We start from the raw sequence: 26,357 nt of genomic DNA, 5'->3' as shown, positions 1-26,357 counted from the left end.
GCACACATTCTCTCAAATCTCAGTTTTTATTCAACATTTTTGTCGATTTTAAAGACGTGGAATTCTCCACACCGCGTGGGGGCGCTAAAGTTTTCATTTCTCAGGACTCCGTGGGCAGCGATGCTAAGGTACCTAGCTTACCAGTTTTAATTCTACATTTTAATTGTTATATATGTTTCTCTTTAAAGCTAATGCTAAGCACTGGTCGGTGAAGGTGTGTGAACAGTTAAGGCACTGTTTAACTAGTTAAATTAGGTACTTGGAAACTTAGTAATTGTTTTTTTGAGTTGCTAGCGATTCGCATGTGTGATGGGAGTGTTTGTCAACACACACACCAGGTCTGGTAGTTCACCACCTGTGATGAAGTTTTACAAAGTGTTCAGATTATCATTTAGTTTAGTTAAAGCGAAATGCTGAACGTGGGATAAACTGAGGAGAGATGCCTAAACGAGGCTATGTTTCTAGTCTTGTTTCTCCTCATAATAAAAGCTACAAAACTTGTTTTATTTCATTTCGTGCATGTCTTTCTTCCAGCTTCTGGGAGAGGTCCACATGAGGTGATGCTCCATTTGTTTCGCTGCCCTCTCCAGAGGATCATTTTCTCTTTACGATGGAGATGTCCAAGCTCCTTCTATTCCGCCAAGTATCATTCGCTTCAGGTCGAGGACTCCACAGAAACCCGCATCAACCCCCTTAACATCCAGATGCTGTCGAGAAATCTCCATGAGCAGATCTTCCATGGGGTTGTGCCGGAGTACAGAGCGGCAGATGTGGAGCGCAGCATCAAGCATTTAGAGAAGCACAAGCTGTGGGGGAAGGAAACCTCACTTCTTCCTGATGTGCACCTTAAACTTCCTCAGATGTATGGCAAGAACATCGATGAGCACTTTCGCATCCTGGCTGAAAAGCAGAGCCTTCCCTACCTCGAGGCCGCCACCAAGCTGCTGCAGGCGGAGCTGCCGCCCATGCCTCAGGAATGGAGCTGGGAGGTCGGCTGGACGCGCTATGAGCCTGGCGGGGAGAGTCAGAGAGTTGATTTCCCAGATGAGTCTGCCCTCGTTTTTGATGTGGAGGTGTGCACGTCAGAGGGAAATTGTCCTACACTGGCAGTGGCTTTGTCTCCGACCAGCTGGTGAGATGAAACACAAATCACAAAGTGAGCAGGTCTCGGCAAACATAAAGCGATGACGTTGCTGTTGCTTGTTAGGTACTCCTGGTGCAGTAAGCGTCTGATCGAGGAGAGGTACTCCTGGTCCAACCAGCTGACTCTTGCTGACCTGATTCCACTAGAAACATCTTTCAACTCTTCCCGCCCTCCAGGGGGGCAGTGGAAGGAGAGGCTCATAGTGGGCCACAATGTCAGTTTCGACAGATCTTACATAAAGGAGCAGTACCTTCTAAAGGTTAGTTACTGAAGATTTTCATCTTGTTTTCCATCCCGGCCACAATAATTGCATTTTTAATTTGCTGCAAGGGTTCAAAAGTCCGCTTCATGGACACCATGAGCCTTCACATGGCCATCTCTGGGCTAACGGGGTTCCAGCGCACGCTGTGGATGGCCAACAAGCTGGGAAAAAAGCGAGGTCTTCAGGAGGTCAAGGATCACCTCAAGAAAGCTGGTCAGAATAGGAAGGGCCCCATGGTTTGTGTCACATTAATCCGTATGTCTCAACTTAGTTGAAAGAGGTTTTATTCATTTTATGCCTTTTTTTAACATGCAGATTGGCTCTTGGGACTGGGTGAACATTAGCAGCATCAACAACCTGGCTGATGTCCATGCCCTGTACGTTGGAGGGCCTCCGCTGCAGAAAGAGGCCAGGGAGATCTTTGTGAAGGGGAACATGATCGATGTCAGGAACAACTTCCAGGTCTGAGACGTCTATAAAAGTCAGGAGTTCGATGACATTAAATGTGCTCTTCCTGTGCAACTGTGGTGCAAAACCAGTCTGCTGCCACCTACAGGAGTTAATGCAGTATTGCGCTTTGGATGTTGAGGCCACACATCAGATCTTCACAGAGCAGCTGCCCCTCTTCATGGAAAGGTTGGTGGGTCTTAAAGCATCGTCGGATAAAAGGGAACACATCCGTGCAAAGATAACGTTTTTCTGTTATTTTTAAGGTGCCCTCATCCAGTGACATTAGCAGGGATGCTGGAGATGGGTGTTAGCTACCTCCCCGTTAATCAGAACTGGGGCCGGTACCTGGAGGACTCCCAGGATGTTTACGACGAGCTCCAGGGAGAGATGAAGAAGTCTCTGATGACTCTTGCTGATGATGCATGTCAGCTCTTGGAGGATGACAGGTGAGATGATGAATATATTTAGCTATTGAAGGGATGAAATATTATGTGAAAGATATTGATATAGCACACGCATTTATTTCTAAGGTACAAAGAAGACCCCTGGCTTTGGGATCTTGAGTGGGATGTTCAGGAGTTTAAACAGAAGAAGTTACCCGTTAGAAAGAGGAAAAACTCCCAAAAAGCAGCAGAAACACAAACTTCCACTCCTCTTCCAGACTGGGAGGATGGTAAAAAAAATCCAGACTTTATGTCTTAATAGGGAAAACATCAAGGATTTTAATAAAAGGAGCTGCGTCGTGTGTTTTAGATCCAGGGCCTCCGTCTGAGGAGCAGCTGGAAGGCCCGTGTTCCAGCAGGCTCGTGGTTGAAAAACTCAAGGAGACAGCGAATCAGCTTCCTAAGAGAAGACAACACCTGCCTGGACATCCTCGGTAAGATTTTTAATTGTAATGCACCTTTTATTTTCTTTTAATAAAGTGTACGTTTGTCTTTCGTTGTGCTCCAGGTGGTATCGTAAGCTGTGTGAGAAGATGTCTGAGGACAGCTGGTCACCTGGAGCCAGCCTCATCAGCCTCCAGATGAGACTAACGCCTAAGCTGATGGGTCTGACGTGGGACGGGTTCCCCCTCCATTACACAGAAAAGCACGGGTGGGGGTATCTGGTGCCTGGACGCAGAGATAATCTAAAATCACAGGAGGAGACCACGGGGCCTGTGTGCCCACACAGGTACCTGGTTGTCTGTTAGTTAAAAACTCTGTTTTAGTGATCACGGTTTGAGATCGAGCCTTGCTGTGTTCCTCAGAGCTATCGAGGGGGTCTACAGAGAGTATTGTGAGCAGAACAGCAAGAAGCAGCCCGAGTATCTGGACTCCAGTCCTTCAGATGACCTCATGTTGACCAACGCCACCGTCTGGGCAAAGGTGCATTTTCTTACAAAACACCAAAAGACACAAAGTCGGGCTCTGAAATAAGGTTTATGATGGAAATTTATATTTGACATCGTTTAAAGGTGGAGGAGTTGAGCTCTTTGGAACAATTCCCAGATGAATATGGCGTCAAAAATGGGACAAAAATAAAAATGGTGAGCAGAACTGATTATGATAAACACATACGCTTCATTTAACCCTTTCCTATGGTATCCTTTACCATCAGTCCCAAGATCCACATCTTACCAGCAAGGAGAACTGTTGTCACTACCACCATGGGGTCGGCCCGTACGATGACGTCGACATTCCAGGCTGCTGGTTTTTCAAATTACCTCACAAGGTGAGCTAACTTTATTCAACTCTCCAAACCGTGTTGTTCTTCGGAGTTGTATTCTAAGTCTGACTGAGGCTTTGCGTCGACAGGATGGCCACCACAACAATGTCGGGAGTCCTTTTTCTAAAGACTTCTTGGCCAAGATGGAGGACGGCACTCTGAGAGCAGGAAGGGGTGGAACCAACGCTACCCGGGCACTGGAGATTAACAAGATGATGTCCTTCTGGAGGAACGCCCACAAGCGTATAAGGTCTGGTTGTGGCAGTTGATCCGATCCCAGTCGGGTGTAAATATTCAGTTTCTTCTTTCTTGTTTTTAGCTCTCAGATGGTTTTGTGGCTACGGAAAGGAGAGCTTCCCCGGAACGTCAGCAGGTCCGTTCGGCACGTCGGTCATCGGTTTGAGCCGAGCTTCCTTCGCTGTTAGTAAAAACACCTGTTTGTTGTTTCCCAAAGACACAAAGACTTTGATGAAGAGGGCCAGTATGGAGCCATATTGCCTCAGGTAGTCACTGCAGGGACGGTGACCCGTCGGGCCGTGGAGCCAACATGGCTGACTGCCAGTAATGCTCGGGTAAGTCATCACAAATCGCTCTGAGAGTTTAAAGGATTAAGTTTATGAAGCTGGTTTCCGTGTCCCTCTCAGAGGGACCGGGTGGGAAGTGAGCTGAAGGCCATGGTACAGGTCCCACCTGGATATCACCTGGTGGGAGCAGATGTGGACTCCCAGGAGCTGTGGATCGCTGCGGTTCTCGGAGAGGCTCAGTTTGCAGGCATCCATGGTAAAAATCAGCTTTTATTCTAAAAAGGTGCGTAAATATTGACGGTCTAACTTCATCCGTGCGTGGCTCAGGTTGCACGGCTTTCGGCTGGATGACCCTTCAGGGGAAGAAGAGCCAGGGCACGGACCTGCACAGCCGAACCGCCGAGGCTGTGGGCATCAGCCGCGAGCATGCCAAGGTGTTTAACTATGGACGCATTTACGGTGCAGGGCAGCCGTTCGCCGAGAGGCTGCTGATGCAGTTCAACCACCGCCTGAATCAGACAGAAGCTGCCAGTAAGGCCAGGCAGATGTACGCCCTGACTAAAGGAATACGCAGGTAAAGATCAGAGGAGTTTTACCTCTGAGGCGACACAGCGACATGCTGAGCCCTGTTTTTGTTAGGTATCGTCTGTCAGAGGAGGGCGAGTGGCTGGTCAGGGAGCTGGACATAGATGTGCACAGAGAGGATGATGGAAGCGTCTCCCTGGAGGAAGTGAGGAGGATCAGTAGACTAGCCTCACAAAGGTAACGAGCCTGTCAGGGTTCTGACTCGTTTATTCACCTCAGCGTTTCATTCATTCGGTGTTCTTCTCAGCTCCCGGCAAAGGAAGTGGGATATTGTTGGGAAACGCGTCTGGGCTGGAGGTACCGAGTCAGACATGTTCAATAAGCTGGAGAGCATCGCCCACTCGGCCCAGCCAGCCACTCCGGTCCTCGGCTGCAGGATCAGCAGAGCCCTGGAGCCCCGAGCGGTCAGAGACGAGGTGAGGCCGAGCCCATAACCAGATTATAGACACATCCAAGTCCAGAAAGCTGAAGATGTTTTTATTTTTTTATGGAAGTTTATCACCAGCAGGGTGAACTGGGCGGTGCAGAGCTCCGCTGTGGACTACCTGCATCTGATGCTGGTGGCCATGAGGTGGCTCTTCGAGGAGCACAGCATCGATGGGCGCTTCTGCATCAGCATCCACGATGAGGTGCGGTACCTGGTCCGAAGCGAGGACCGTTACAGAGCGGCGTTGGCTCTCCAGATCACCAACCTGCTCACGAGGTCAGCCTCCAGCTGATGTTCCCCATTACAGCCGTCATGATGGGCCGTTAAATCAGGGCGGCTTTTTCTTGCAGGTGCATGTTCGCCCACGCGTTAGGCATGCAGGACCTCCCGCAGTCTGTGGCGTTCTTCAGTGCGGTGGATGTGGACCAGTGTCTGAGGAAGGAGGTCACCATGGACTGTGCGACTCCCTCCAACCCCACGGGTCTGGAACGGAGATACGGGTACCCACCGGGTGAGTTTTAAGCAATGAGATTTCTTGCTAATAAATAGAGTTTATTAGACAAAATACAACAAAGGGACAGAAAAACGAGACAAAAATCTGTCAAAGTCCTGCGAATGTTGAAAGAACAATCCTGTAACCAGTTGGAACAATTATTAATCCAAAAACTATTTATTATAGTAGATAACCTTTAAATTTAATCTAATTGCAAAAAATAAATCTTCATTTTTCTGACATTAAGTAAAAAGTTCAGAAATTGCACTAATGAATCATTCTGGAGTAAAAAAAATGCTCGTTTGCACAAAAACAATGAAAATGCGGCCCCTCTAAAGAACAATTCAGACACTTTGGGTTTTTAATCTCTGGGATTCTTTTTCCAAATCTTCAGAAAAGCACAGCTCCTTCTCCCAGGTTAGTGTTGTCATCCCAGGAACATCTGGATCCACTAGAATAAGAATTAAACTTAAAACTGGTTTTTGAGCAACAGTCCCAACATCCAGATGAAATCAGGACAATAAAGCTCGTCTAAAAAGTGTGAAACAGAAACTTCCTGCTGAATAAAGTGGAACAGGTTGATAAACGATGTTTAAACTTTCCGCAGGCGAGGCGTTGGACGTTTACCAGATCATCGACATCACCAAAGGCTCTCTCAGCAAAGCAAGATAATGGGTTTGTCCGTCGGTCGCCAGCTGTGCCTCACGGTTTCCTCTTCTTCTGTTTGGGTTCCTGCGTCTCCTCCTGGGACGCTTCGGCCTGATAAAACACGGAGGAACAAACCGGAAGTTATCCCAGCGATCATCTACAGCATCTCTGAAGATGTTTGACTAAAAGCACCCGGAGTAGGTCAGCGAGTGGAAGAGAGGAAATCCTGAGATACTGTGGTGATGGCAGCTCACACCCACCTCCGGAGCGTCCTCCTGCTCCTGCAGGGCGGCATCCAGGGTCGCAGCGTTGATGCGGAAATCTCTGGAGGTGCTCAGCTTCATGTACTGCATCAGGTTCACCTGGAAAATAAAAGGAGCCAACATGGAAAAGGCTGACTGAATCCTATAAATGATAACAAGTCTTTTCTCTCGTTTGAATTATTATTAGATGTTCTTGTAATATTCAGTTCATCCTTGAATGTAACGCAGCTCACACACCTTTGATTTCTTGGAGAGCATGATGAGGTACTTTTCGTACTGCTCAATGCTGAAAATCAAGTTCGGGATGGCCTTCGTCTCACGCAGGAGCTTCGCCTACGGAAAGCAGGAGAACGACGGTGCGGCGCTGATTTGCTTGAGTGTGCAGATTTTTCAATAAAAAGCTAAAACCAAAGTTAAGTTCTCACCGAGGCGGCTGGGTTCGCTTCATTTCTTTTCTTTTTCTTCTTCTCATTGGAACCTCCACCTATTTCTCCACTCTGAATAAAAACAAAAAGCCTTAAAAAGCCGTAATCGCCCCTCGGTTGTGTCTAACAGGACTGGACCAGAGCCTGTACCTGTGCGTATGTGATGAAGGAGTAGCACTGAGGGGTTAGATGGGAGCCAGATAATTTAACCTGCACAGAAGATAGAATAAACAATAAATTAGCATAGAATTAATTAAAAAAAAAGCTAAAAACAGACTTCATAAGACCTACCAGCTTCTCAAATCGAGCTGGTAGCGCCCCAGGCTGGTTGGAGCACACCTGGATGTACTGAGAAAGGAAAATGTTACAAATTTTTAAAAAAAGCGACTTTTCACGGAGCTTAACGACCAGACGGATACACACGTATTTAACCAGAGTGGTGAGGGTGGTGTAGGTACGGCTCAGCTCCCTCAGCAGCGTGATGGTGCAGGTTCCAGGCAGAAGGGCCGTCTGGACCAGCTCATTTAGCGCCGTCAGGACGCTCCCCAGCTGCAGCGTCACGGCTTTCTCTGCTGGGTCCTGCTGCCCTGCAGCCTGGGACGCCTCAGCTGCACATCAAAGATGTTTCAACACCAACTAACGCTCAGAATCAGAAGTGTTTTATTGACGTATGTGCCAGAAACCACGACAGTAGGAAATTGCTGCGGTACTTGGTGCAAATAAGCAAAAATTAGAATTGAGAAATAAACACGATGAAATAATCTTACAGGGAGGCAATCATTAGAGAAGCAGCTACTGTGTAGGTACTGGTCAGAACGCTCTGATGCATCCCTGCTCACAAAAACCTTACCAGATCCAGACTTATCAGATGCCGTGTGACCTTTCCTCCTGGCAATAAGCCAGTCCACTTCATCGAGGACTTTGTCAACTTGAGACAGGACCAGCAGCTGTTAGGAAACAACACAGAGGAAGGTGAGGATGCACTGCAGATGCACTCAAATTTGTAATTTTAGAGCAAATCAAAAGACCGACTGCTGCCGTCGTAGCTGTTTTCATGTTGACGACGGCAAAATGAGCCTGCCTTTCCACCTCCATGTCCTGAGTTTAGAGAAAGATGCATGAATGCGATGATTTAAACACAGCTGCGTTCTGATGGAAGGATGTAGCGGTAGGTGGAGATAAAGTCCCCGCACCTGATCGATGTCTCCCAGCTGGCTGTGGATGTCCTGGCAGAGCTCCAGCAGCAGACCTGCAGGACTCTTGTAGAGAACATGCAGACTGAAGAGAAGTGAGAGAAGGCCCTTAGAGAAGGTGGGATCCTCTAAAAAGAGGAAGACAAACAGCTCAGGAAACACTTTGTGCCTCTTAAAGCAAACTAAGTGGATTATCTCTCACCAAAACTAGTCTCCTTGCAGATTTTCACGGTCCAGGTGATCATCTGAACAAACTGGTGGTTTAAAGCGAGCAGTTTAGAAGAAAATGTCTATTTATCCCGATGGAGTCCAGGTGAGCGTGAACTTTACCTGTTTGGAGGTGGGCTGCAGCTGGCGTGAGAGTACAGCCAAGATGCTGACCAGCAGCTGAGCTTCTCTGCTGTTAAAGTCCTCCTCGCTTCCACTTAACTGGGTGAACAGCGCCCTCTGGTGACAGGAATCTTTTCAGCTTGCAGCAGCAGAATTCAGTTGAAAAGACAAAAATAATTCTTCACGTTTTTTTTTTTTACCTGAAACTGTCGGATGTAAAAGTAGTTCACCTCGCTGGCGTCTTCTTGCTCCCCGTCGTCCTCTGCAGCTTCTGCGACAAACACAAAACTGGGTGAAACCGGTTTGTTTAGTTGAAAGGCATGATGTGATGCTTTTGCTGTCTGACCCATGGTAGAAAGGAGCTGCGTCATCTTGTCTGGGAAGCGCTGCTGGCAGGCGTTGAAGATCCGGAGGAGACCCTCTAAACAGAGTTGGGACAGACTGCAGCGCCTCTCCTTCCTTCCCGCCTCCTCCACCACGCTGGGGATGTTGGTGTAACGCCACATCAGCACCCTGGTGGACAGTGTTGGGAACGTTACTTTAAAAAAGTAATTAGTTATAGTTACTGATTACTTTGTCAAAAAAGTAACTCAGTTACTAACTGAGTTACAAGATTATAAAAGTATCTAATTACCAAGAAAAATAACTACTTAGTTACTTTTTTCATTAAAGCATGCAATAATTACTACAATAGTGAAATATAAATGACTAATGACTGGAACATAATAAAATGTATGTCCAAATGGTTTTTATAAACCTGAATAATTTAAATAAATAAGCACTTAACAGGAGGAACTACTAATAGGAGCATTACACTTATCTAGACTATTAAAAGGTCACTGTGTGATATTTAACAAGACCCCAATCAGCTAAAATTTAAAATTGCAAATAGAAACACCTGTAAAGGTTCCCGAGCCTTTAAATGGTCTCTCAGTCTAGTTAAATTACAGAAATAAATGTAATTTTGCACAGTATTCTAATTTTTCCAGCTTCACATAATTGTGTGTTTTAGTAGCGTTTCTGTTGCTGGTAATCTAGTAATGGTTAAATAAATAATTAAAATCCTTTAAAATGACACTAGAAGAGGCACAACCTGGGTCAGACCCAACCACAGAAGAGCTGAAGCTGGGTGGTAAACACACACAGGTAGTTCTAATAACACCTGAGCTCCATGCCGTCTGAGACTGATGCATCAGTGTTACAGCGGGACTAAAGACATGATCAGAAACAGGTTACAGCTGGATTATCTAGGAGGGTAGAAGATCAGGACGTCTGAGCGGTGAACAGGTGAGCGGACCTTCGGGACGTCCGCTGTCACGCTAAGAAGGGCACGGCTGCAGACCCGCAGATTCGCTGCTGCAGATTCCCACCTGCAGCAACGAATCTGCGGGTCTGCAGCCGTAGATATTCATCACGTCTTCCTCGTTCTTCACGGGCCGTGATGCGCTTGGATGAAAACATCTACCTCTTTAGCTCCTGATCAGCTGATGACAGCTTCAACACACCGCGCTGCTTAACGCACGCATTTCCCTATCAGTAACAGAAACGATTGTTTTGTTAAAAGAAGACGGTAATTAATTAGTTTGCTCGTTACTGAAATAAATATTATTTTATTAACGTAGGTATTTTAAACGGCGTTATTCCCATCGCTGCTCTGTTGGGTCTACAGCATGCGGTGACGGTGAGAACACTGAGGGTCTCCGCCCACCCGGCCAATCAACATTGTGTTTGTAAGTGCGTTACGACACCTCTCTCTCTTCCTGGCTGCAGCGGAAGTGTGGCGGTCAGAAAGCCTCACCCTGCTGCTCAACGTTCGACAAGCGCATAGTAACGCACAACCTTCCGTCCCCAGTAACGGTAACGGCGTTACAACAGTGGGAAAAGTAATTAATTAGATTATTCCGTTACCTAAAAAAGAACGCCGTTAGTAACGCCGTTATATTTAAACGGCGTTACTCCCAACACTGCAGGTGGAGCAATCAAACGTCACGCACAGCTCTGATTAAAGAAAGAACAGGAGCAGTCTTTAGGCTGTCTTTAAACCTGGTCATGTCACAGAGGAAGCGGAAAGCCCGGTCTGCGTTCTGTCCGTCTGGACCGTCCGTGTGTCCGGTTTCCTCCAGCTGCTGGATCTTCTGCACGACTACGCTCAAAGCATAACGCACAAACTCGCCATTTGAGCGCAGCACTGAGAGACCCTCTTCTCTGCTCTGAGCGTTATCTCTGAAAAACAAAAAAGAGTTTCAGGGAATAAAACAAAACTTTAAAGACTGTGCAGCTAAAAATTGTACCTGAAAATCGCGGTGATGAGAGTCGATGCAAAGCCCATGGAGAGTAAACTGCGGGGCGTTTTGTTGGAGGACGTTCGGGATTTTCCGGATTTCTCCCTCAAGATCTCAGACAGTCTGTGGTAGCGGCTGAACAGCTCCGTAACCCCCTCTAGGTGACTTTTACTGCAAAACCAAACGGACAAGCTGATCAGGATTTAAGAACACAAAAATGCATCAAAAATACACGTTTTTTTTTACTTGTAGTTGGCTTTGATGAAGTTGTACTCCATCAGAACTTCATATACTCCCATCACTAGCACGGCGTAGATGTTATTCTTCACTCCAACGCTGGATGCCAAAGAAAACTCTGCAGACTTGTCCTGAAATGTTCACAGATTTAAAAATGATAAAAATTAAACACAAGACACTGCATCCTTTTAAAATTCATAATTACAGCTAAACATATTAAAAAATGATTATTTGAGCACTTTTCAACAAGAATGAACACATGGAAACTCATGCATATACCAGGTTCAACCACAAGGGGGCGCAGGGGTTAACTTTGGTGTTTATTTGCTCCCTACCAGTTCAAAGTCCTCCAGCTCGCTCTTGAGCATACGTCGTGTTGTGCTTTCCAAGATGGCCTGCAGGTCAGACCGATATCCCTCCTCCTCTTCATCATCATCATCATCGCCGCTGTCATCAGTGGTGGCCGTGTGCATGTTCTGCAGCCACAGCAGGCAGTGCACGGTGCAGCTCACCAGATGTGCCTGAAACAGAACAAACAAGATTTTAAAAAAGGCAAAGCACACCTGCAAAGGTTTTATAGAACAGATGGGTGTACCAGCGGCTCCTGGAGGAAGATCTGGTCCCCATGAGTTGTGATGCACGGCTCCAGTTTCACCGGGGGCAGCAGGTCCTGCTCCGGCTCATAGTACCGCCTCAGCTACAGATGCAGAGATCACATGCAGCTCTGAATGCAAACCACACACACACACACACGCACACACACGCACACACACAAACCTGTGAGAGGAGCGTCTGCATGATGGAGCTTGCCAGTTGGGAGTTGCGACGAAGAACGTCATAGAAACCCTGCAGGAGAAAAGAATTTGCTTCCTTATTAAGTCCCCGCTTTTATCAGATTAACAGACGTGGCTTGGCTTTTAAGAAGAATGACCTCTGACCTCGTAGAGCATGAGGCGTACATCCGCCTGTTGGCCAAGGCAGCGGCGGAGGCTGCTGAGGATCTCTAGGCAGAAGGCTTCATTGGCAGCGGAGTTGAAGCGAGAATGAACATCCACTTGGACCTACAAAGATTGTAGTTTTTTTTCTCTCTCTCTGTGTGTGTGTGTGTGTGTGTGTGTGTGTGTGTGTGTGTGTGGAGGTAAGCTTGATCCGCACCTGGCTGGAGGAGATGGCCTGGCTGCACTGGCTGGAGGCCAAGCTGCCCAGAACCTTGAAGTTTTTCAGCAGCAGCAAAAAGCCCGTCACCGCAGACTTCCTGCCATCCAGCTGGCTGACAGAGGAAAGGGAAAGCTGAATTAGAAATCTCAATTGATAAAACACGTTCAGCTTAAAGATATTTTACATTAAGGAAAGCAAAGTACCTGGAAAACATGGCCTTGCGCAGCACTAGAATTAAGGCGTCTTTTAGAGACATGCTGACCTTGAGCAGGGGCTGGGGATCCAGTGAACACAAGTCAGATAAATGAAATCGCTTCACGTTACAAACGTCTCCGTCTTTGTACCTGGACAGCTTTCAGCAGACCCTGAACGGTGGCCAGAGGCAGGTGCGACAGGTGGTCAAACGTCTCGGTCAGCTTAGAGGACGACTCCAGGAGGATCATGGGAGCAGAGATCACGATGTCAGAGAAAAGCTCTGATGATGCAGGAACATGAAGACAAACATCCCTGATGAGCTACCATCCTGAGAGCTGGCACTGCTATCTAATCTATTTATTACCTAAGTAATGACTGACAGGCGAGGCCGTCTTTGTGACCAGACGATTCAAGACCTGCTCCAGAATCTCGCCTCTGATTGGCTCGTGCATCTGTCCGATGACGCAGATTAAAGCATGGGGTCAACATCAGGAGTGTAAGTTGTGAAGTTTAAATGAAAACAAAAATGCTACTGCACCTTGAAGCCCTGTAGGAGCACCTGTCCTCCCAGCTTACATGCCTGCTGAGGGGGGGTCCGGGCTACACCACCAGAACCCTCAGAGGCCTTTCCAAACGGTCCAGGTTTGGGTCCAAATGCGTCCATGAGGAAGAATCCCAGCTGGACCATTCCCTGAGTGACATGATCCCATCCGAATACGCTGCAGGTGAGGAAGAATAACAACCCACACTTTTAATTTCATTTATTTCAAAGATGAATGTTTTTTATCTCTCTACTTTTAAAGGTTTAAAACAGATCAGGACTAACCTGTTCCTGACTGTGTCCAGAATCATTTTAGCAGCACTGCACTGGCCCAGCTGGAGGTCCTGCAGGAACTTTGACCCCTGCAGTAGCTGTTTGTCCTTAAAGCTCTTCACTACAGCTGCTTTCAAAAGGTCAAACACCTAAAAAAAACGGAGGAAAATGACGAATCAAACAATAATCAGTTATGAAAGAAAAGATCTGCGAACCTCTCCTACCTGCTCCTCGTAACGCTGGATACGTGCGACCGAGAGCAATAAGGCAACACTGAACGGACACAAGTCCCCATATGAGGTCTGCAGAAAGGCAAAAACATTACAGTTCAACTGACAACTCATGTTTAAAATGGCTATTTTTTTTTTTTTTTTACAATCCCACATAAAAGCTGCAGTGCAAATAACCTTAAAACCTTTAAGGAACTCTCTCCCGAGCTCATGGTCCAGCCGAATCGCAAACACAACGTGGAGGATGACCGTGCCCTCCACGTGCCTCAGCTGGTCTTGAGGAATGGACTGAACCTCTAAATCCAGATTTCTGAAAGACGAGACAAATTAAAGTTGAATAAAAAGGATCAGAGTGAGAGAGCTGCTTGAAGATCACAAGTCACTGACTCTCCATGTTTCTCCTCTTCTTCCTGATGAATGTCCTGCTCCTTAAAGTAACTAATGATCCCATCCAAGATCTGTCTCTTGCAACCCTGAAACCAACATAAAACAGGAAAAAAAATGCATTAGGATCATTAACAGAAAGAGAAAATTCACTCGTATCTGCAGAACCAGGCGTACTTTAGCAGACAAAAGCAGGAGCTGGTAAACCAGCGGCGGGATCTCCTGCAGATCTAGTTTGGCGAACATCCTCACTACTTTCTCCACCAGAAACTGCAGCTCCTCTAGTGACAAGGGCACATCCCTGGAATTAGGTGCACAGAATAAAGGTTCAGAGATAGAAAAAAAAACAAATATAGAAGCAGCATCACTCTGATAAATACGCAAGAGCCACCAAAAAAGTCTAACTTTTCAGAAAAACTCACAAAATTTCAGAAATATGCTTTCGAATTTGTGATCAGCTTATAAATGAAGGTTTTACCTGAACATGGTTGTAAAGTGGATGACACACTGCGGGTCCCATCTGGATACAAATATGAGAAAATTAAAATAGTTTGAGACATTTTGTTGTAAATTGAACTTAAATCTGAGCAGATTGATGCAGCGCTCATACCTGCTGGAGCAGAGGCTGTTGATCAGCTGCTTCTTGTATTCCTCACCACTTAGCTCCCCTAAAATAAACAAATAAAGAGAGACTTTACATTTTAGACCCTTTTTAAAATTACCGTAGATTATTTTGACGTTACCTTTGCCATACGTCAGGGCTTCACACGCAGCAAGAGCAGTAAGAACGGTAGGAAACAGCTCCAGGGATTTCCCACTGCCCATTTTCCCTACTTTAATGGCGTCCACAAACAAAGATGCCAGTTTTGCAAGAGACGGTCCGGAGAGTGTGTGAGTCTATGTGCAACATTCAAAACAAAAAGATTCAACAATGTAGCTTTTTTTTTTGTTACTTCAAAGCCTTGAATTTCAAATTATAATAAAGAAAATCTGTTTTTATTTTGATCGGTTTAATATAACAACTATACAATAGAAAAGTGTTTTGCTTTGTTATGTCTTTATAAAACAGTAAACCGGTAATAAAGAAGTAACAGTGGCCTTTGCTACCTGCAGCTCCTTCGCCAGAGAGCAGACATGTAAAGGACTGAATATGACAGGATTAAAACACTAATATGACAAGTCTACACACAGAGGAAATTGAAAATTAAACAACCCAAGTTACATTAGGCAATTTCTAATCATGCATAACGCTCATCAGAAAGGTGGCTTGTAAGATATCATAATAACGAGGGGTTTGTTTGTACCTCCAGCATCAGTAGACCGATCATATCAGCAGCCACCTCAGCCTGAAGATCCCCAGACTCACACAGAGGGATGCAGTGTTCATAGACAAGAAGTCTGCGATTTGCTCCTTCAGAGGAATTGGATGGAGAACCTACAGGAAAAAAAAACAACTTTATTGTAATCCGTCACCATACTGACTTATATGGTAAATCTGGCGCTATTCTGTTGCTGGTAACAATGGAAATGCAGAATTAAATGCAGAAATTGATAAGAAAAGAACTCGTGTAATTTCCTACTTAATTAACTTGACCCTGAACGCAGCAGCAGGAGGGGGAGGGGCATGAGTTATCGGAGCGCATCTCGCTTCAGGTAGAAAACATCGTTGACGCATGCAAACACAATATCTTCATATTAAAAACACGAAGCCACCGAAGCGGCTTTCAGAAAACGGAGAAAAGGGAAGGGAGATAAATAAAGCCCCAATGTGGAGGTATGTCGTTCGCATCGGGACTAGCTTGAGGGCCTAGCTCAACTCTACAAACTAAAAGTTAACAAAGCGCTTGTTTTGTATTATGTTGAACTGTGTTTCAGATTTAGAAATTAATGTAGGCTACTGACAAAATAAAACGTAACTCTTATGGTCTTTTAAAAAGAAGCACTTATAATGTTAATTGGCTAAGACGCTTCTAGAAGCTCATGACGTATGGCCTACGCTCACGACTTCAGCTCTTGCAGCTGCAGAATCTTACATTTTTACCTCTTTGCGCTTTTTCTCTTTTCATTGCTGTGTATGTTGGCGTTATTACTACCTTTACTCACTACTGTTACTACTTTGTTGTTTTAGTAGCCCATTTCTGTAATTGTCATAGTCAAGGCTAGGCAGGGGCTACACTTCCTGAGGGTCCCCAGGTAGCACCACAACCTGCTACTACTGAGCCTGCTGACCTACTGCATCACAGTATGGTATGGCAGCTGCACCATGCTGACATGGCGACAGGGAGAGGCTGGTTGTATGGTTGTAAATGCAGCACAGAAGATCTTCGGCTGCCTCCTACACGCCCTGATATTTACACCTCCCGTTGCCTCAGCAGAGCAAGAAACATCATCAAGGACAACTCCCACCCTGGCTGTTGCCTTCCCTCTGTGCATCACAACCAGGACAATTTTTTTTTCCTGAGTGACATAACCACCTTAAACTCCCACATGCACTGGCATTAACTGACTTCAGGTCTCCCTTGTGCTCATCAATCTGTATCTATATGTTATTAACAATAACTGCTATAGCCAATATGTATATAGCGCAACTTTGCATCCGTTGTTTGTTTTTTGTTTTTACTGTCTGACTGCACTGAAGGAGCTGCTTTTTTATTGTACTTATGTATAGTGACAATAAATTCCATTATATTCTAGTCCAAAAAATTAGTTGATTTGTATAAATAAATTATTATCTGACTAAATGCAGTGATGTAACAGTATGCACTGTGTGTTTTAATACAGCTGCAAGTAAGACAGCCAATCAGCAGCATGGGAGTGAGACAGCTCGAATCAGGTGAGATTTCACGGACTAGCAGCATTTACATATATTTCCTAAATATATTTTTATTAACTTGGATTAACTTGACGTTAAACTACCGCTTTCTGGCACCACGCAAGGTCTGATTATAGTAATTGGGATGGTAAACTGCTGACTGTGATGTGATGTACAGGCAGAACGTTAGACATACCTTTAAATATGCCTTTCAGCATAGCACCGACCCTCTTACCCTTCAGCGCGCTGTTGGTCATCAGTGCTTTGATCTAGAAACCACGCGATCGAGAGAAAATTGAGCAATCGGCTTTACCAAAACTCAGTCGGGTTTTTAAATGTTAAAGTAACTTACCTTTTCATCAGTCAAAGCGGAAAGGTAATTCTGAAGTTCGGTGATATGGTCTCCTTCTGCAAGAGAGACGAGTTTATCCATTTCTCCCTTCATGTTTTCTTCCACCTGAAGCCACCAGATGTTGCAACAAAACTGAGTTCTTTGCGTCTTACTCAGCTGAGCTTTTCAGTTTCTCGGTCATTTAACTACATCTACAGTCATATATTCGGCTTAGTTTAAGGAGACCAAAAACGGGACATTTGTCTTGGTGGTACTTTAATAACAGCACATTTCCCGCCGTAATGGAGTTCTTCCTGTTTTGTTCTTGGTTGCCATGTTTGTTTCTGCATTCAAATAATCCACAAAAACATAATCGGATAGCATTTTGCAAAAAGGGGCACAACTTAGATATATTTAAGGTGATTATATTACATCATTTTAAATTAAAAATGTGACACATTCGTGTTGTGGTGTAAATATTATTGAATTCGACTCGAGAGCAAGCAGCTTGGGTCGGGGTTGCCAAATCGGGCAAATGTACGTATTCGCATTGAGAAATTGTATGGTTGTGGTACTCAGTAACACATTAGTTGTTGTTTTTTATGCCTATAACATGTTTAGCCTCGGTGATGCTGGATTGCTCTTGAAATTCGTCATATTTAAACTATTTACGGAGACAAAACTCACTTGAAATCAGAGTAAAACTAGTGGATTCGCCCCTTTTCTTAAAATTTCTATTTATATGAATTCATAACGGGCCAGTGGCGCAATGGATAACGCGTCTGACTACGGATCAGAAGATTCTAGGTTCGACTCCTGGCTGGCTCGAATTTTTCGTTTAGTTTTTTAACCAATGACAGGTAAATGGCTTGCCTTTTTAGAGCGCTTTTCTGGGGACTGCAAGCACTTTTCACTACATTTACTCAGCCATCCATCCATTCATTCATTCATTCACCCACTCATTTATACACTGATGGTGATGAGGTAGCCAACGGCTGCCCTAGGGAACACTGACAAGAATAAGTGTACGCGATTATGGATTATCCTTTATTATTCTACATCACAATGCTTTAGTTCAACGCTAAACCTTTTAGAAACCTTTGGGATGTCTTTCTAGGCTTTGATTTTATGCTGTTTGCTAGAGGAAGCGTTTGCGTTCCAAACTACGGTGGCCCGTACGGTTCAACAAAGCACAAAAGCCACAACACAAATACAAAAAACGCTGCTACGGTTTAATGAAAGTATTCAAAAATCCTGAAAATCCCGTTGTTATCAGATTCTCAGCATTCCACAAAAGCTAATAGCAAATGCATTGTTTTGACAGCTTTTATGTGAATGAACAGCCATGTTTTGTTAGCAAAGATTAAAAAAACACACTTCGCGTGACGTCAGAAGACATCTTGCGCTCGCGAGGTTAGGATTAGATGAGACTGCAGCTGATAGATGTGATGTAGTGATGTAATGTTGCCTGTTTGGTGACTACGGATGGCTGTTTGTGCCAGGCTCTGCGGGGTGGGCCAGTCTCGTAGCTGCCGGAGGCGACAGCGGAACAACCAGCAGGACCAAGGCAGCGATTCGGACATGGACGAGGAGGAGGGGGAGCAGATTGTCGGCCAGCGGAAAACCGAGACAGGTAGCCGCGGAGGCCCTGGGGGCGTCGTCGCCACTGCGGGGCAGAGTGACGCTCGCGATTATGGCAGCGGTCATATCAACAGAAGCTGCCGCGATCCAACTCCCAGCACCGGACCCCCACACCCGGAATCGCTGGTGGATTTACCACCGGAGCTGCTAGTGGAGATATTTTCGTTGCTTCCTGGAACAGTGCTCCCAAATGTCGCGCTTGTGTGCAGGAAATTCAGACAAATCCTCAACACGGAAACCATTTGGAGAAAGCGATGCATGGAAGGTAAACACTGCTGACAACAAAGCGTGAAGCGACATAAATGAATGTGCTTTAATTAAACCTGAAGCTTTTACAGCTTCACGCAGGATTGGATGGTTTGCCCGGAACAGATCTGTATGTAGTTTTCGTTACGTCACAGAAAGCTTTACTGTCATAAATGCCTTTAACTGAACACTTCACAGTTCTTTTAGTGCTTTGTCAACAAAGTTGAGAAGCAGCTCAGTCTCATGAACTTTGACCCTTAAGCTACCCTCTGAACCTAGTTTATTGTAGTAAAAGTTTACGGTTATGTATTTAGGTATACTAATATTCTGTTGGGTAATAATCTTAAGTCACACGTTTAATTTTTGAGATTAGTAACCTTTGAATTTGTTTCTAGAAGAATGTTTTACTTCGGCTGCATTTTTAGATAATCTGGTGCCATTTACATTGAATAAAGTTGCGTTTTCACCTTGAAACGCTTGTCTGCCCTGCAGAGTTCGGCATGAACGAGGATCTGAGGAAGATGGAAGCAAGAGGAGTCTCCAGCCAGGACCTCTATGTGAAACGTCAGTTCTCACTGCTCTCCTGTCATTTTTACCAATCAGGTGTAGAACTGAATTCATCCCTACTTATTTTTGGTCTTGAACATTCATCATTTTTTCCTAAAAGAATGGAGAAGTTCTTACTTTTATTAGAAAACCTTATGAATAATTAGTAATGTTTCCCCCATCTGTTCTTAATTCATCAACTTTTGCCTAAAAAACACCAGTAAACCACGTCCCAGTGGTACAGACAGCTGTTGTCTCTTTAAATCAGAAGCTGCTTGTGACTGACCTCAGCGTGGCCCGAGGCCGCTCTACACACCCCTGTGTTGTGCCTGTGCAGGTGTCAGTCCGCGGGTGAAGTCGGGGCGCTTTATGAAGCTCCTCCCAGACTACGAGAACATGGACTATAGAGATGTTTACACACACTGTATGTACACAGGCCTCAGAGCTGCACCATGTTGGAGTGTGTGTGTGTGTGTGGGGGGGGGGGACCTAACGCCGGGGACACACCGGCCGCGGAAGCGCCGAGAAGCGAATCGCTCACGAAATTCGGCCGCTGCTCGCCGCTCCTCAGTTCAGATCAGACGCGCCCCAGTCGAGGCACGCCTCGGCTCAGCTGTAGTTTTTCTTTTAAACACTTGGTGTCCTCCATTTCCTCTCTGCCTTTTCTCAGCTCTTTTCCTCTACGTTTGAGTGTTTGTACGTGTGCGTGTGTGCGTGCGTGCGTGTGTGTGTGTGTGTGTGTGTGTGTGTGAACCTATGGTATGAGTTGTTTCTGCCAGTTGAATCTCTTGGAACCCGCTCCAGTTCTGCAGCTGTATGCTAGCAGTTTCTTCCGAAATGGGTACGTAAATAATCATGTTTTTCGGGGGTCATACAGCTCCTTGTGTTTCTCAACTTCCATAATTAATTTAAAGTCATCCATCTTAACTGCTTGCCTCAGACTTTCTGCCTCTCTGTCCTGTTTCCTCCGGTGAAAAGACACCCAAAACCACACACCCCTTCACGTGGTCACACACGCACACAAGTTCGATGTGTGTGTGTGTGTGTGTGTGCGTGTTCGTGTGGTTTTTCTGCAGTGTCTGATACGAACACATTTGACTATTGCGGAATTTTATTTTGAAATGCTTTATTTTGTTAACTTTACCGGCCTGCCTCTTATGTCTAGGTTTGACTTCCTGCCAGAATTGACGCGATTCACCCGCGGCTCGCGAAAAAAATAGAGCCAACGCCGAAATGATCGCTGCACGGCGCGGGCTGGAGCGCCGGCGCGAGGCGAGTCGTGGCGCTTCGGCGGCCCATGTAGTCTATAGAATAGCTTAACAAGGGCGCCGAATGAAGGCGGTCCCATTTTCGCAGCGCTTCCGCGGCCAGTGTGTCCCCGGCGTAATGCTGATCCAATTTGCAAGCAAACACTTGTAATAACTTCATGTACACACTTTTTGTTTGCACAGTGAAATTGAGTTTTTGAGGCCTGATAATTTGGCGTGCTGTTTCAAAACTTGGCTGACCTAGAGAAAATAGTTATTTTTGCTTTCACCTGTAGGGATTCATGGCTTATGAAACAAAACCTAACCAGTGGTTTTAACTTCACGTTTTGCACGTTTTCAGTCCGGCACTGCAGGATCCTGATTAGTGTGGCGTGCTGCTGTGCTCTTGTGTTGCAGTGCTTCATCCCTACAGGCACATCTTGGGCCTGTGGCAGCCCGACATCGGCCCGTACGGTGGATTACTCAATGTTGTGGTAAGCCATGATGACAGCAGTTTAGTGTTTTCTGACTTTATTTGCATGAAGATTTTCATTTTAAAAAGTCGACTGACCTAATAGGTTAAAGCGACGCTACGTTGGGCCGAGGTAGGGCATTTGACATGACTGAATGTCTCTTAGGTGGACGGTTTGTTCGTCATCGGCTGGATGTATCTGCCACCTCATGACCCCCGCGTGGAAGATCCCATGAGAAGGCGGCCGCTCTTCCGTATTCACTTGTTGGACTGTAAAAAAGCCACGGTGGAGTGCATGTATGGACACAGAGGCCCACACAAAGGGGACATACAGGTGAGGTCAAGATGAAAGAGGAAAATTTTTTTTATTATTATTATGTATATATATATATTTTGTCACACTTGAAGGTTTCAGATCAGCAAAAAATCTATAAAAACCAAGATAATCTAAGTAAATGCTAATTTTGGGTTTAAAATTATTTCATTTCTTAGGGGAAGAGAGATTTTTAGAAAAAAGTAAAAGTGAATAATTAATTTGAAAATGTCTGACAACAGGAAGTAGGCTGAAATATCAACAAAACAACACGTCAGCGCTGTTCTAAAGAAAATCACTAAGAAAAGAACATGAAGCGCTCCTTTCCAGGCCTCGTTTGCTTTGAAAGTTAAAAATAAACACAAGGCTTGTCTCATACCTACTGAATAACATGTAGACTATCCTAAAGACTTCTGGGAAAAGAGTCTGTTTGCTGACTAGAAACCAGTATCTCCAGCCCTGGTTGAATGAGCGGTTTAACTGGTCATCAGTCTCCACCGAATTCTGTTGATCACCTCAAACAAGATGTGCTCTAGCAGGGGATTAACAATCTAGGGCCAGGTTTGGAGAACAGGTGTGATTCACGTTACATCGAGCATAAAACTGAACCTGCTTTTCTGAGAAACGTCATAGCAACAGTCAAGCATGGTGGTGGTAGTGTGATGCATGGTGGTGGTAGTGTGATGCATGGTGGTGGTAGTGTGATGGGCTAGGGTTGCTTTCAACCACTTGAAACTGAGAGAACATGAATGCTGCTCTCTAGCTGAAGATTTTGAAGGATAATCTGACCTTTGACCTCAAACAGTCCATTTATGCTCACTAGATGAGGCCAACAAATCTAAACTAAAAGAGCACTGCTCATATTTGCACCCGTGAAGAGAAGATGTTCCCTACAAACATGCACTCTTTAATTTTTGATGTTGGTTAATGAAAACCTGTTCATGTACTAGTAATATTTATCACATTCTGTTATTTTAGACGGTAAAGAAGGACGAGTTTTCGACTAAATGTAACCAGACTGATTATCACCGGATGCCAGGAGGCAGACAGGAGGTGAGTCCGACTGTTTTCTGCTAAGTTCGCCTAAAAATCTGCTAGAAGCTCATTGTTGATTTTTAAAGCATTTTATTATGTCTGAGCAGGAATTTAGGACTTGGTTAGAAGACGAATGGGGTCGAACGCTGGAAGAAATCTTCCATGAGCACATGCAGGAGCTCATCCTGATGAAGTTCATTTACACCAGTCAATATGAGTAGGTCTGCTTTCTGTTTCCTTTCTGAAGTGAATGTCAAATTCCTGAATTTCTCAACGCTGTGAGCCCGGTGTTTCTCATGATGTCCTGCCACAGTAACTGCTTGACATACCGGCGGATCTACCTGCCTCCCACGATGCCCTCTGATCTGCTGAAGCCGGGCTTGTTCAAAGGCACCTACGGCAGTCACGGCCTGGAGATTGTCATGCTTAGCTTCCACGGGACGTCTGCGAGAGCCACCAAACTCACTGTGAGTGTGTGAATAGTCACCATCAGAGTGATCCAAATGATTCCCCTCAAGTCTGTAATAAGCACAACAAACGTCCACGAACCCTGAATTTGATTCTGACGCTTCTTCCAGGGAGACCCCAACGTTCCTGCAGGACAGCTCACTTTAGACGTTGACCTGAGTCGGCCAGTGATCCTCCCGGAACTGGAGCAACAGCGCAAAATTGAGGAGCTGTCACAGATTGTAATGAGAATACATGATGAGGTACAGGGAGAGGCGGAACAGCAGGCCAGCGGAGCCTCTGCTACGGGCAGATGTGCAGCGGAGGGAGCCTGCGGTGGTTCCAGCGGAGCAGAAGCAGAAGAGGGTGACCGCGGTGCAGCTTCTGACAGCTGCCAGTCTGGACCAGAGGAAAGTAACCACTCTGATGACCCCCTGCCCTTCGTCCTGCCTCTGGGGGTCATGGCACGCAATGAGGTCTACCCTCGCTCCTGCAGGAAATGGTGAGCACCCGGGCTGTAGCCTGGCCTGCCAGACTCCTCCTCTGTTTAATTCTGCACAGAGAAAGGATCTGGGAACTCTCCCATTCAAATAACCCCACCCTGTGAGAACTTTGACCGAGCCAATGAGTAGCGTACGTCACACACCACAACGCCGAGTTTCTCATAAACAACGAAGACAGCAGCGGAGTTTGCTGCGGCTCTTTCCTCTGTTCTAAATGACTAGAACGTCTTTAAAACCACAAGTAGAAGCGCTAAAAGCATTTCTTCTTCTAAAAAAAAGATGTTTGCGCCGTTGCCAGACGCTATTTTTTTACTACAACTAGAAAACTACAGCGTCGTGCAGTACAGTCGGGATTTCCGTCTTTTTTCTGATTGGTTACTTTTGAGCTGCCTAGTCCCGCCCCTCAAGTGCCTTTCTGCCTGTGAGTTACCAGACTAGTTCTCTGTGCAGAATTAAACCGAGGACGAGTCTGGCAGGCCAGGCTACCCGGGCTGAGCACTTCCTCAAATTCTGCACCTGCAGCTGTAACAGGCCAATGCCTCCATTTTTACGTTATGCTATGAATGTACTGATTAGTTGTATTTATGATGTCTGTTTCAGCTTCTACGGAACGGGCCTGATTGCCGGGCACGGCTTCACGAGTCCAGAGCGCACCCCGGGGCTCTTTGTGCTGTTCGATGAGGACCGTTTTGGTTTCATCTGGCTGGAGCTGAAGTCTTTCAGCCTGTACAGTCGGCTGACGGACCACCTAGACCACGCTCATGCCCCGAGCATGGAGCGGTTTGAGGCCATGCTGCGAAACATGCAGTCCTGGACATCTTGATGCTTTAAGCCCCTGCCAACCCTGTGTTTTCAACGTGAAGCAACCATCACACACAAATCACCTCTGCTGATCTCTGATGAATGGAACTCTCTAGGTTCTCTCCATAGTTGGGTTTTACTGTGCAACCTCACCTACCTGTGTCACACCAACCTAGCGCTAAAGGTTCTCCCAAGTCCTCATTTATTACCTCCACCTGGTCTGGTCTCTGGTGCAGCATGATAACAACGGGTCATATAAATTTGATTAAATCCCTCGCAGGAAGCAATTACACTGGATAAATATTATATCTTAAAAGAATCAAACTGTTATGTGCCTGTGATAAAAAAAAAATACATTTATATTCAGCAGTGCTTGAAAAGGGAAAAAGGCATCCAATGTATTCTGCTAGCTAAAAGTATTACACCAGTTTCAGTGCCCAACATGTTCAAGCGCATGCTGCGTGTATTTAGGTTTAACCATATTGCACTCCTAACCACTACCTGGACACGTTTTAATAAAGCAGCATGCCTTGCTCTTATTTATTATGATTATATTTTTGGCTGTAGACATCAGCATTTTCAAAAGGACATCTCAGGTGCTTCACTTGGCTGCAAAACTACAAAATACATGTGTAAAAAAAAATCCAGCTACATTAAATGTATTTAAATAAAAGTGAAATTTTGGATTTTTATGTAACCTTTGAACTTTCATCTTATCAAACACTGCAGTTGTGCCACTAAGTTTTAAGCCTGACCAGTACGCTTTTGCCCTTTCAGCTAAAGATCTACCGCGTCCAGTGATACGCATCACATTTAATATCACCACACCCAACGTATTAGCCTATTATCTAAGATGGAACGATGTGCTGTAATGAATAAATAATCTGCTCAAAAGTTGTAAGTAATCAAAGTACCAGAATATAGTTTTTAACTGCTTCTGTCCGTGTTCTCTTCTAAACTGTAGTGGCGGTGTTGTTTGTTTTAATGGCTGACACAGTGTTTGCCTGGCTTTATTCCCGCTAAGCTCTTACCTCCAGCTGCCCCGGGGTTTTTCCAACTCCAGGCTGATCATTATTTAAACCAACAGCTCAAAGTGCATCATAAAGAACGTCTCATACTGGCCTGGCAGTGATGCCCAGTAGCTTTCCTACTCCAAGTGCACTTTTCTGGGCGGTTTATCGAATCATTTGGAAAAACGGCCGCCAGCACTTTTGTATCGGACTCCAGTTTTCCTAGAATTTGCAAAAGGATTGTCTGCTAACGCACTCTTGATTTGTCAACATTTTATTAGCTTCATTTCATAATTATTTGTGTTTATGTCCGACATGTGAATCCAGCTATTTGAATTATTTGCCTTTTTTATGTGTTGCTTTGTGTTATTGATGCTAAACGACCGATTTTATGGAGACTTAAGTTAAACTTTTGAACTGCTCATCAGAATTCAGGGAGCTTTTCAGCTTAAGCACTGTTCTCAGTAATAAAAATAAAAATGGAAAATATTTGTTTTGTCACAGTTTATTATTCATCACCTTATCAGCGCCACAATTTAAATGATTGTAATGCAATGAAATGCAGACATACACACAAACACAAAAAACATTAAGACCCTTGAGAAAGTTGGGGGGGGGGGGGCTTTTTGATTTCTACCTTTAAGTAACACACACACACACATATATATATATAATTATATATACATATATATATATATATTTTAACTTTAAGCTAGAGCTTTAACATTGATCTCAGGGATTGTTGAGTTAAAAACTTGATCAGTTTCATACTTCACACCCCCCTGCAGCCCTCTGCTGACCAGATATTGCACTTGACAGTTTTGTGGAGTGGGTAGGTTTCCTATGGGGGCGCTCTTTACATGCTTTATGGCTGCAAGCTGTTGTGCAAGCAGTTAGCATTTTCAGTTCGCCGTTCATCAATAAAAGGCAAAAGAACAAGAAGTTTACTTTTTTGTTGGCATCATGGAGGAGGAGCCTGGAGGTAAAAGTACAAGAGTAAGTCTTTCGAGGCAAAGCAAAGAGCTAAAGCCGGCGTGAACATCGGCTTGGCCTACACTAGTTTGAGGGAGCTAAAGGCTACAAAATCAAGGACTGATGGTGACCTGGCTTTGTTGCTACTGGACTTTTAAGTAATAATTTTTTATCCAACATTACGGACTAGGGGTAGACCGATATGTCAGGTCAACATTTACGGTTTTTAT

General features: G+C 45.2%; 3 protein-coding genes and 1 non-coding gene across 12 annotated transcripts; 3 read left to right on the top strand and 1 right to left on the bottom strand.

Moving 5' to 3' along the window:
- Nucleotides 1-74: 74 nt before the first annotated feature.
- polg (polymerase (DNA directed), gamma) lies at nucleotides 75-6,337 on the top strand. The gene is made up of 23 exons (XM_015964800.3): nucleotides 75-128; nucleotides 535-1,132; nucleotides 1,208-1,403; nucleotides 1,475-1,642; nucleotides 1,722-1,868; nucleotides 1,963-2,042; nucleotides 2,120-2,302; nucleotides 2,387-2,529; nucleotides 2,610-2,733; nucleotides 2,808-3,029; nucleotides 3,106-3,223; nucleotides 3,313-3,384; nucleotides 3,456-3,569; nucleotides 3,653-3,813; nucleotides 3,883-3,936; nucleotides 4,018-4,135; nucleotides 4,208-4,343; nucleotides 4,415-4,661; nucleotides 4,727-4,849; nucleotides 4,920-5,088; nucleotides 5,167-5,375; nucleotides 5,450-5,610; nucleotides 6,200-6,337. The coding sequence occupies exons 2-23, from the start codon at nucleotides 561-563 to the stop codon at nucleotides 6,262-6,264; spliced, it is 3,582 nt and encodes a 1,193-aa protein (XP_015820286.3). The 5' UTR covers nucleotides 75-128; nucleotides 535-560; the 3' UTR covers nucleotides 6,265-6,337.
- On the bottom strand, nucleotides 6,220-17,194 carry fanci (FA complementation group I). 6 transcript variants are annotated; one of them, XM_015964799.3, is made up of 37 exons: nucleotides 16,916-17,194; nucleotides 16,760-16,832; nucleotides 15,056-15,186; nucleotides 14,495-14,648; nucleotides 14,362-14,419; nucleotides 14,230-14,271; nucleotides 13,929-14,052; nucleotides 13,755-13,840; nucleotides 13,545-13,677; nucleotides 13,362-13,439; nucleotides 13,150-13,286; nucleotides 12,862-13,042; nucleotides 12,688-12,775; nucleotides 12,473-12,603; nucleotides 12,332-12,402; nucleotides 12,126-12,240; nucleotides 11,909-12,031; nucleotides 11,748-11,816; nucleotides 11,566-11,667; nucleotides 11,306-11,491; nucleotides 10,980-11,101; nucleotides 10,743-10,904; nucleotides 10,495-10,674; nucleotides 8,798-8,964; nucleotides 8,652-8,722; nucleotides 8,452-8,568; nucleotides 8,324-8,375; nucleotides 8,122-8,249; nucleotides 7,961-8,026; nucleotides 7,779-7,875; nucleotides 7,352-7,536; nucleotides 7,220-7,276; nucleotides 7,079-7,138; nucleotides 6,929-7,000; nucleotides 6,741-6,836; nucleotides 6,501-6,602; nucleotides 6,220-6,351 (listed from the first exon to the last, which is right to left on the bottom strand). In XM_015964799.3, exons 1-37 carry the CDS (start codon nucleotides 17,006-17,008, stop codon nucleotides 6,295-6,297), a joined length of 3,966 nt encoding a protein of 1,321 aa, XP_015820285.3. In that variant the 5' UTR covers nucleotides 17,009-17,194; the 3' UTR covers nucleotides 6,220-6,294. The 6 variants fall into 6 exon arrangements, 5 of the variants coding, with proteins under 5 accessions (XP_015820285.3, XP_070406526.1, XP_070406523.1 ...); XM_070550425.1 differs by having other exon boundaries at nucleotides 8,652-8,719; XM_070550422.1 differs by lacking the exon at nucleotides 6,220-6,351 and having other exon boundaries at nucleotides 6,423-6,602.
- Nucleotides 16,537-24,818, top strand: fbxo31 (F-box protein 31). 4 transcript variants are annotated; one of them, XM_054733203.2, is made up of 11 exons: nucleotides 16,537-16,584; nucleotides 18,397-18,800; nucleotides 19,274-19,345; nucleotides 19,665-19,751; nucleotides 20,992-21,068; nucleotides 21,213-21,380; nucleotides 22,338-22,412; nucleotides 22,502-22,611; nucleotides 22,708-22,861; nucleotides 22,973-23,343; nucleotides 23,945-24,818. In XM_054733203.2, exons 2-11 carry the CDS (start codon nucleotides 18,476-18,478, stop codon nucleotides 24,165-24,167), a joined length of 1,662 nt encoding a protein of 553 aa, XP_054589178.1. In that variant the 5' UTR covers nucleotides 16,537-16,584; nucleotides 18,397-18,475; the 3' UTR covers nucleotides 24,168-24,818. The 4 variants fall into 4 exon arrangements, with proteins under 4 accessions (XP_054589178.1, XP_054589177.1, XP_015820282.1 ...); XM_054733202.2 differs by lacking the exon at nucleotides 16,537-16,584 and adding an exon at nucleotides 17,668-17,754; XM_015964796.3 differs by lacking the exon at nucleotides 16,537-16,584 and having other exon boundaries at nucleotides 18,297-18,800.
- Nucleotides 17,650-17,722, top strand: trnar-acg (transfer RNA arginine (anticodon ACG)). The gene has a single exon. It is a non-coding gene; the product is annotated as a tRNA-Arg (tRNA).
- Nucleotides 24,819-26,357: the final 1,539 nt, after the last annotated feature.

Source organism: Nothobranchius furzeri, chromosome 4 (genome assembly GCF_043380555.1).
Source record: "Nothobranchius furzeri strain GRZ-AD chromosome 4, NfurGRZ-RIMD1, whole genome shotgun sequence".
In the NCBI taxonomy this organism is placed as follows: domain Eukaryota; kingdom Metazoa; phylum Chordata; class Actinopteri; order Cyprinodontiformes; family Nothobranchiidae; genus Nothobranchius; species Nothobranchius furzeri.
The sequence above is the reverse complement of the archived record's forward strand: the minus strand, read 5'-3'. Positions and strand labels throughout refer to the sequence as shown.

What these genes read in the sequence shown, in the direction of transcription:
- polg (XM_015964800.3), top strand. Translation starts at nt 561, where the DNA reads ATGCTCCATTTGTTTCGCTGCCCTCTCCAGAGGATCATTTTCTCTTTA. An exon ending in ACGCCACCGTCTGGGCAAAG is followed by an intron (nt 3,224 to 3,312) that starts GTGCATTTTCTT and finishes CATCGTTTAAAG; the next exon opens with GTGGAGGAGTTGAGCTCTTT. An exon ending in CTGACTAAAGGAATACGCAG is followed by an intron (nt 4,662 to 4,726) that starts GTAAAGATCAGA and finishes TGTTTTTGTTAG; the next exon opens with GTATCGTCTGTCAGAGGAGG.
- fanci (XM_070550422.1), bottom strand. Translation starts at nt 17,008, where the DNA reads ATGAAGGGAGAAATGGATAAACTCGTCTCTCTTGCAGAAGGAGACCAT. An exon ending in TTTACATCCGACAGTTTCAG is followed by an intron (nt 8,569 to 8,651) that starts GTAAAAAAAAAA and finishes TCCTGTCACCAG; the next exon opens with AGGGCGCTGTTCACCCAGTT. An exon ending in AAACAGCTACGACGGCAGCA is followed by an intron (nt 7,876 to 7,960) that starts GTCGGTCTTTTG and finishes GTTTCCTAACAG; the next exon opens with CTGCTGGTCCTGTCTCAAGT.
- fbxo31 (XM_015964796.3), top strand. Translation starts at nt 18,380, where the DNA reads ATGGCTGTTTGTGCCAGGCTCTGCGGGGTGGGCCAGTCTCGTAGCTGC. An exon ending in CACACAAAGGGGACATACAG is followed by an intron (nt 21,381 to 22,337) that starts GTGAGGTCAAGA and finishes CTGTTATTTTAG; the next exon opens with ACGGTAAAGAAGGACGAGTT. An exon ending in ATTTACACCAGTCAATATGA is followed by an intron (nt 22,612 to 22,707) that starts GTAGGTCTGCTT and finishes GTCCTGCCACAG; the next exon opens with TAACTGCTTGACATACCGGC.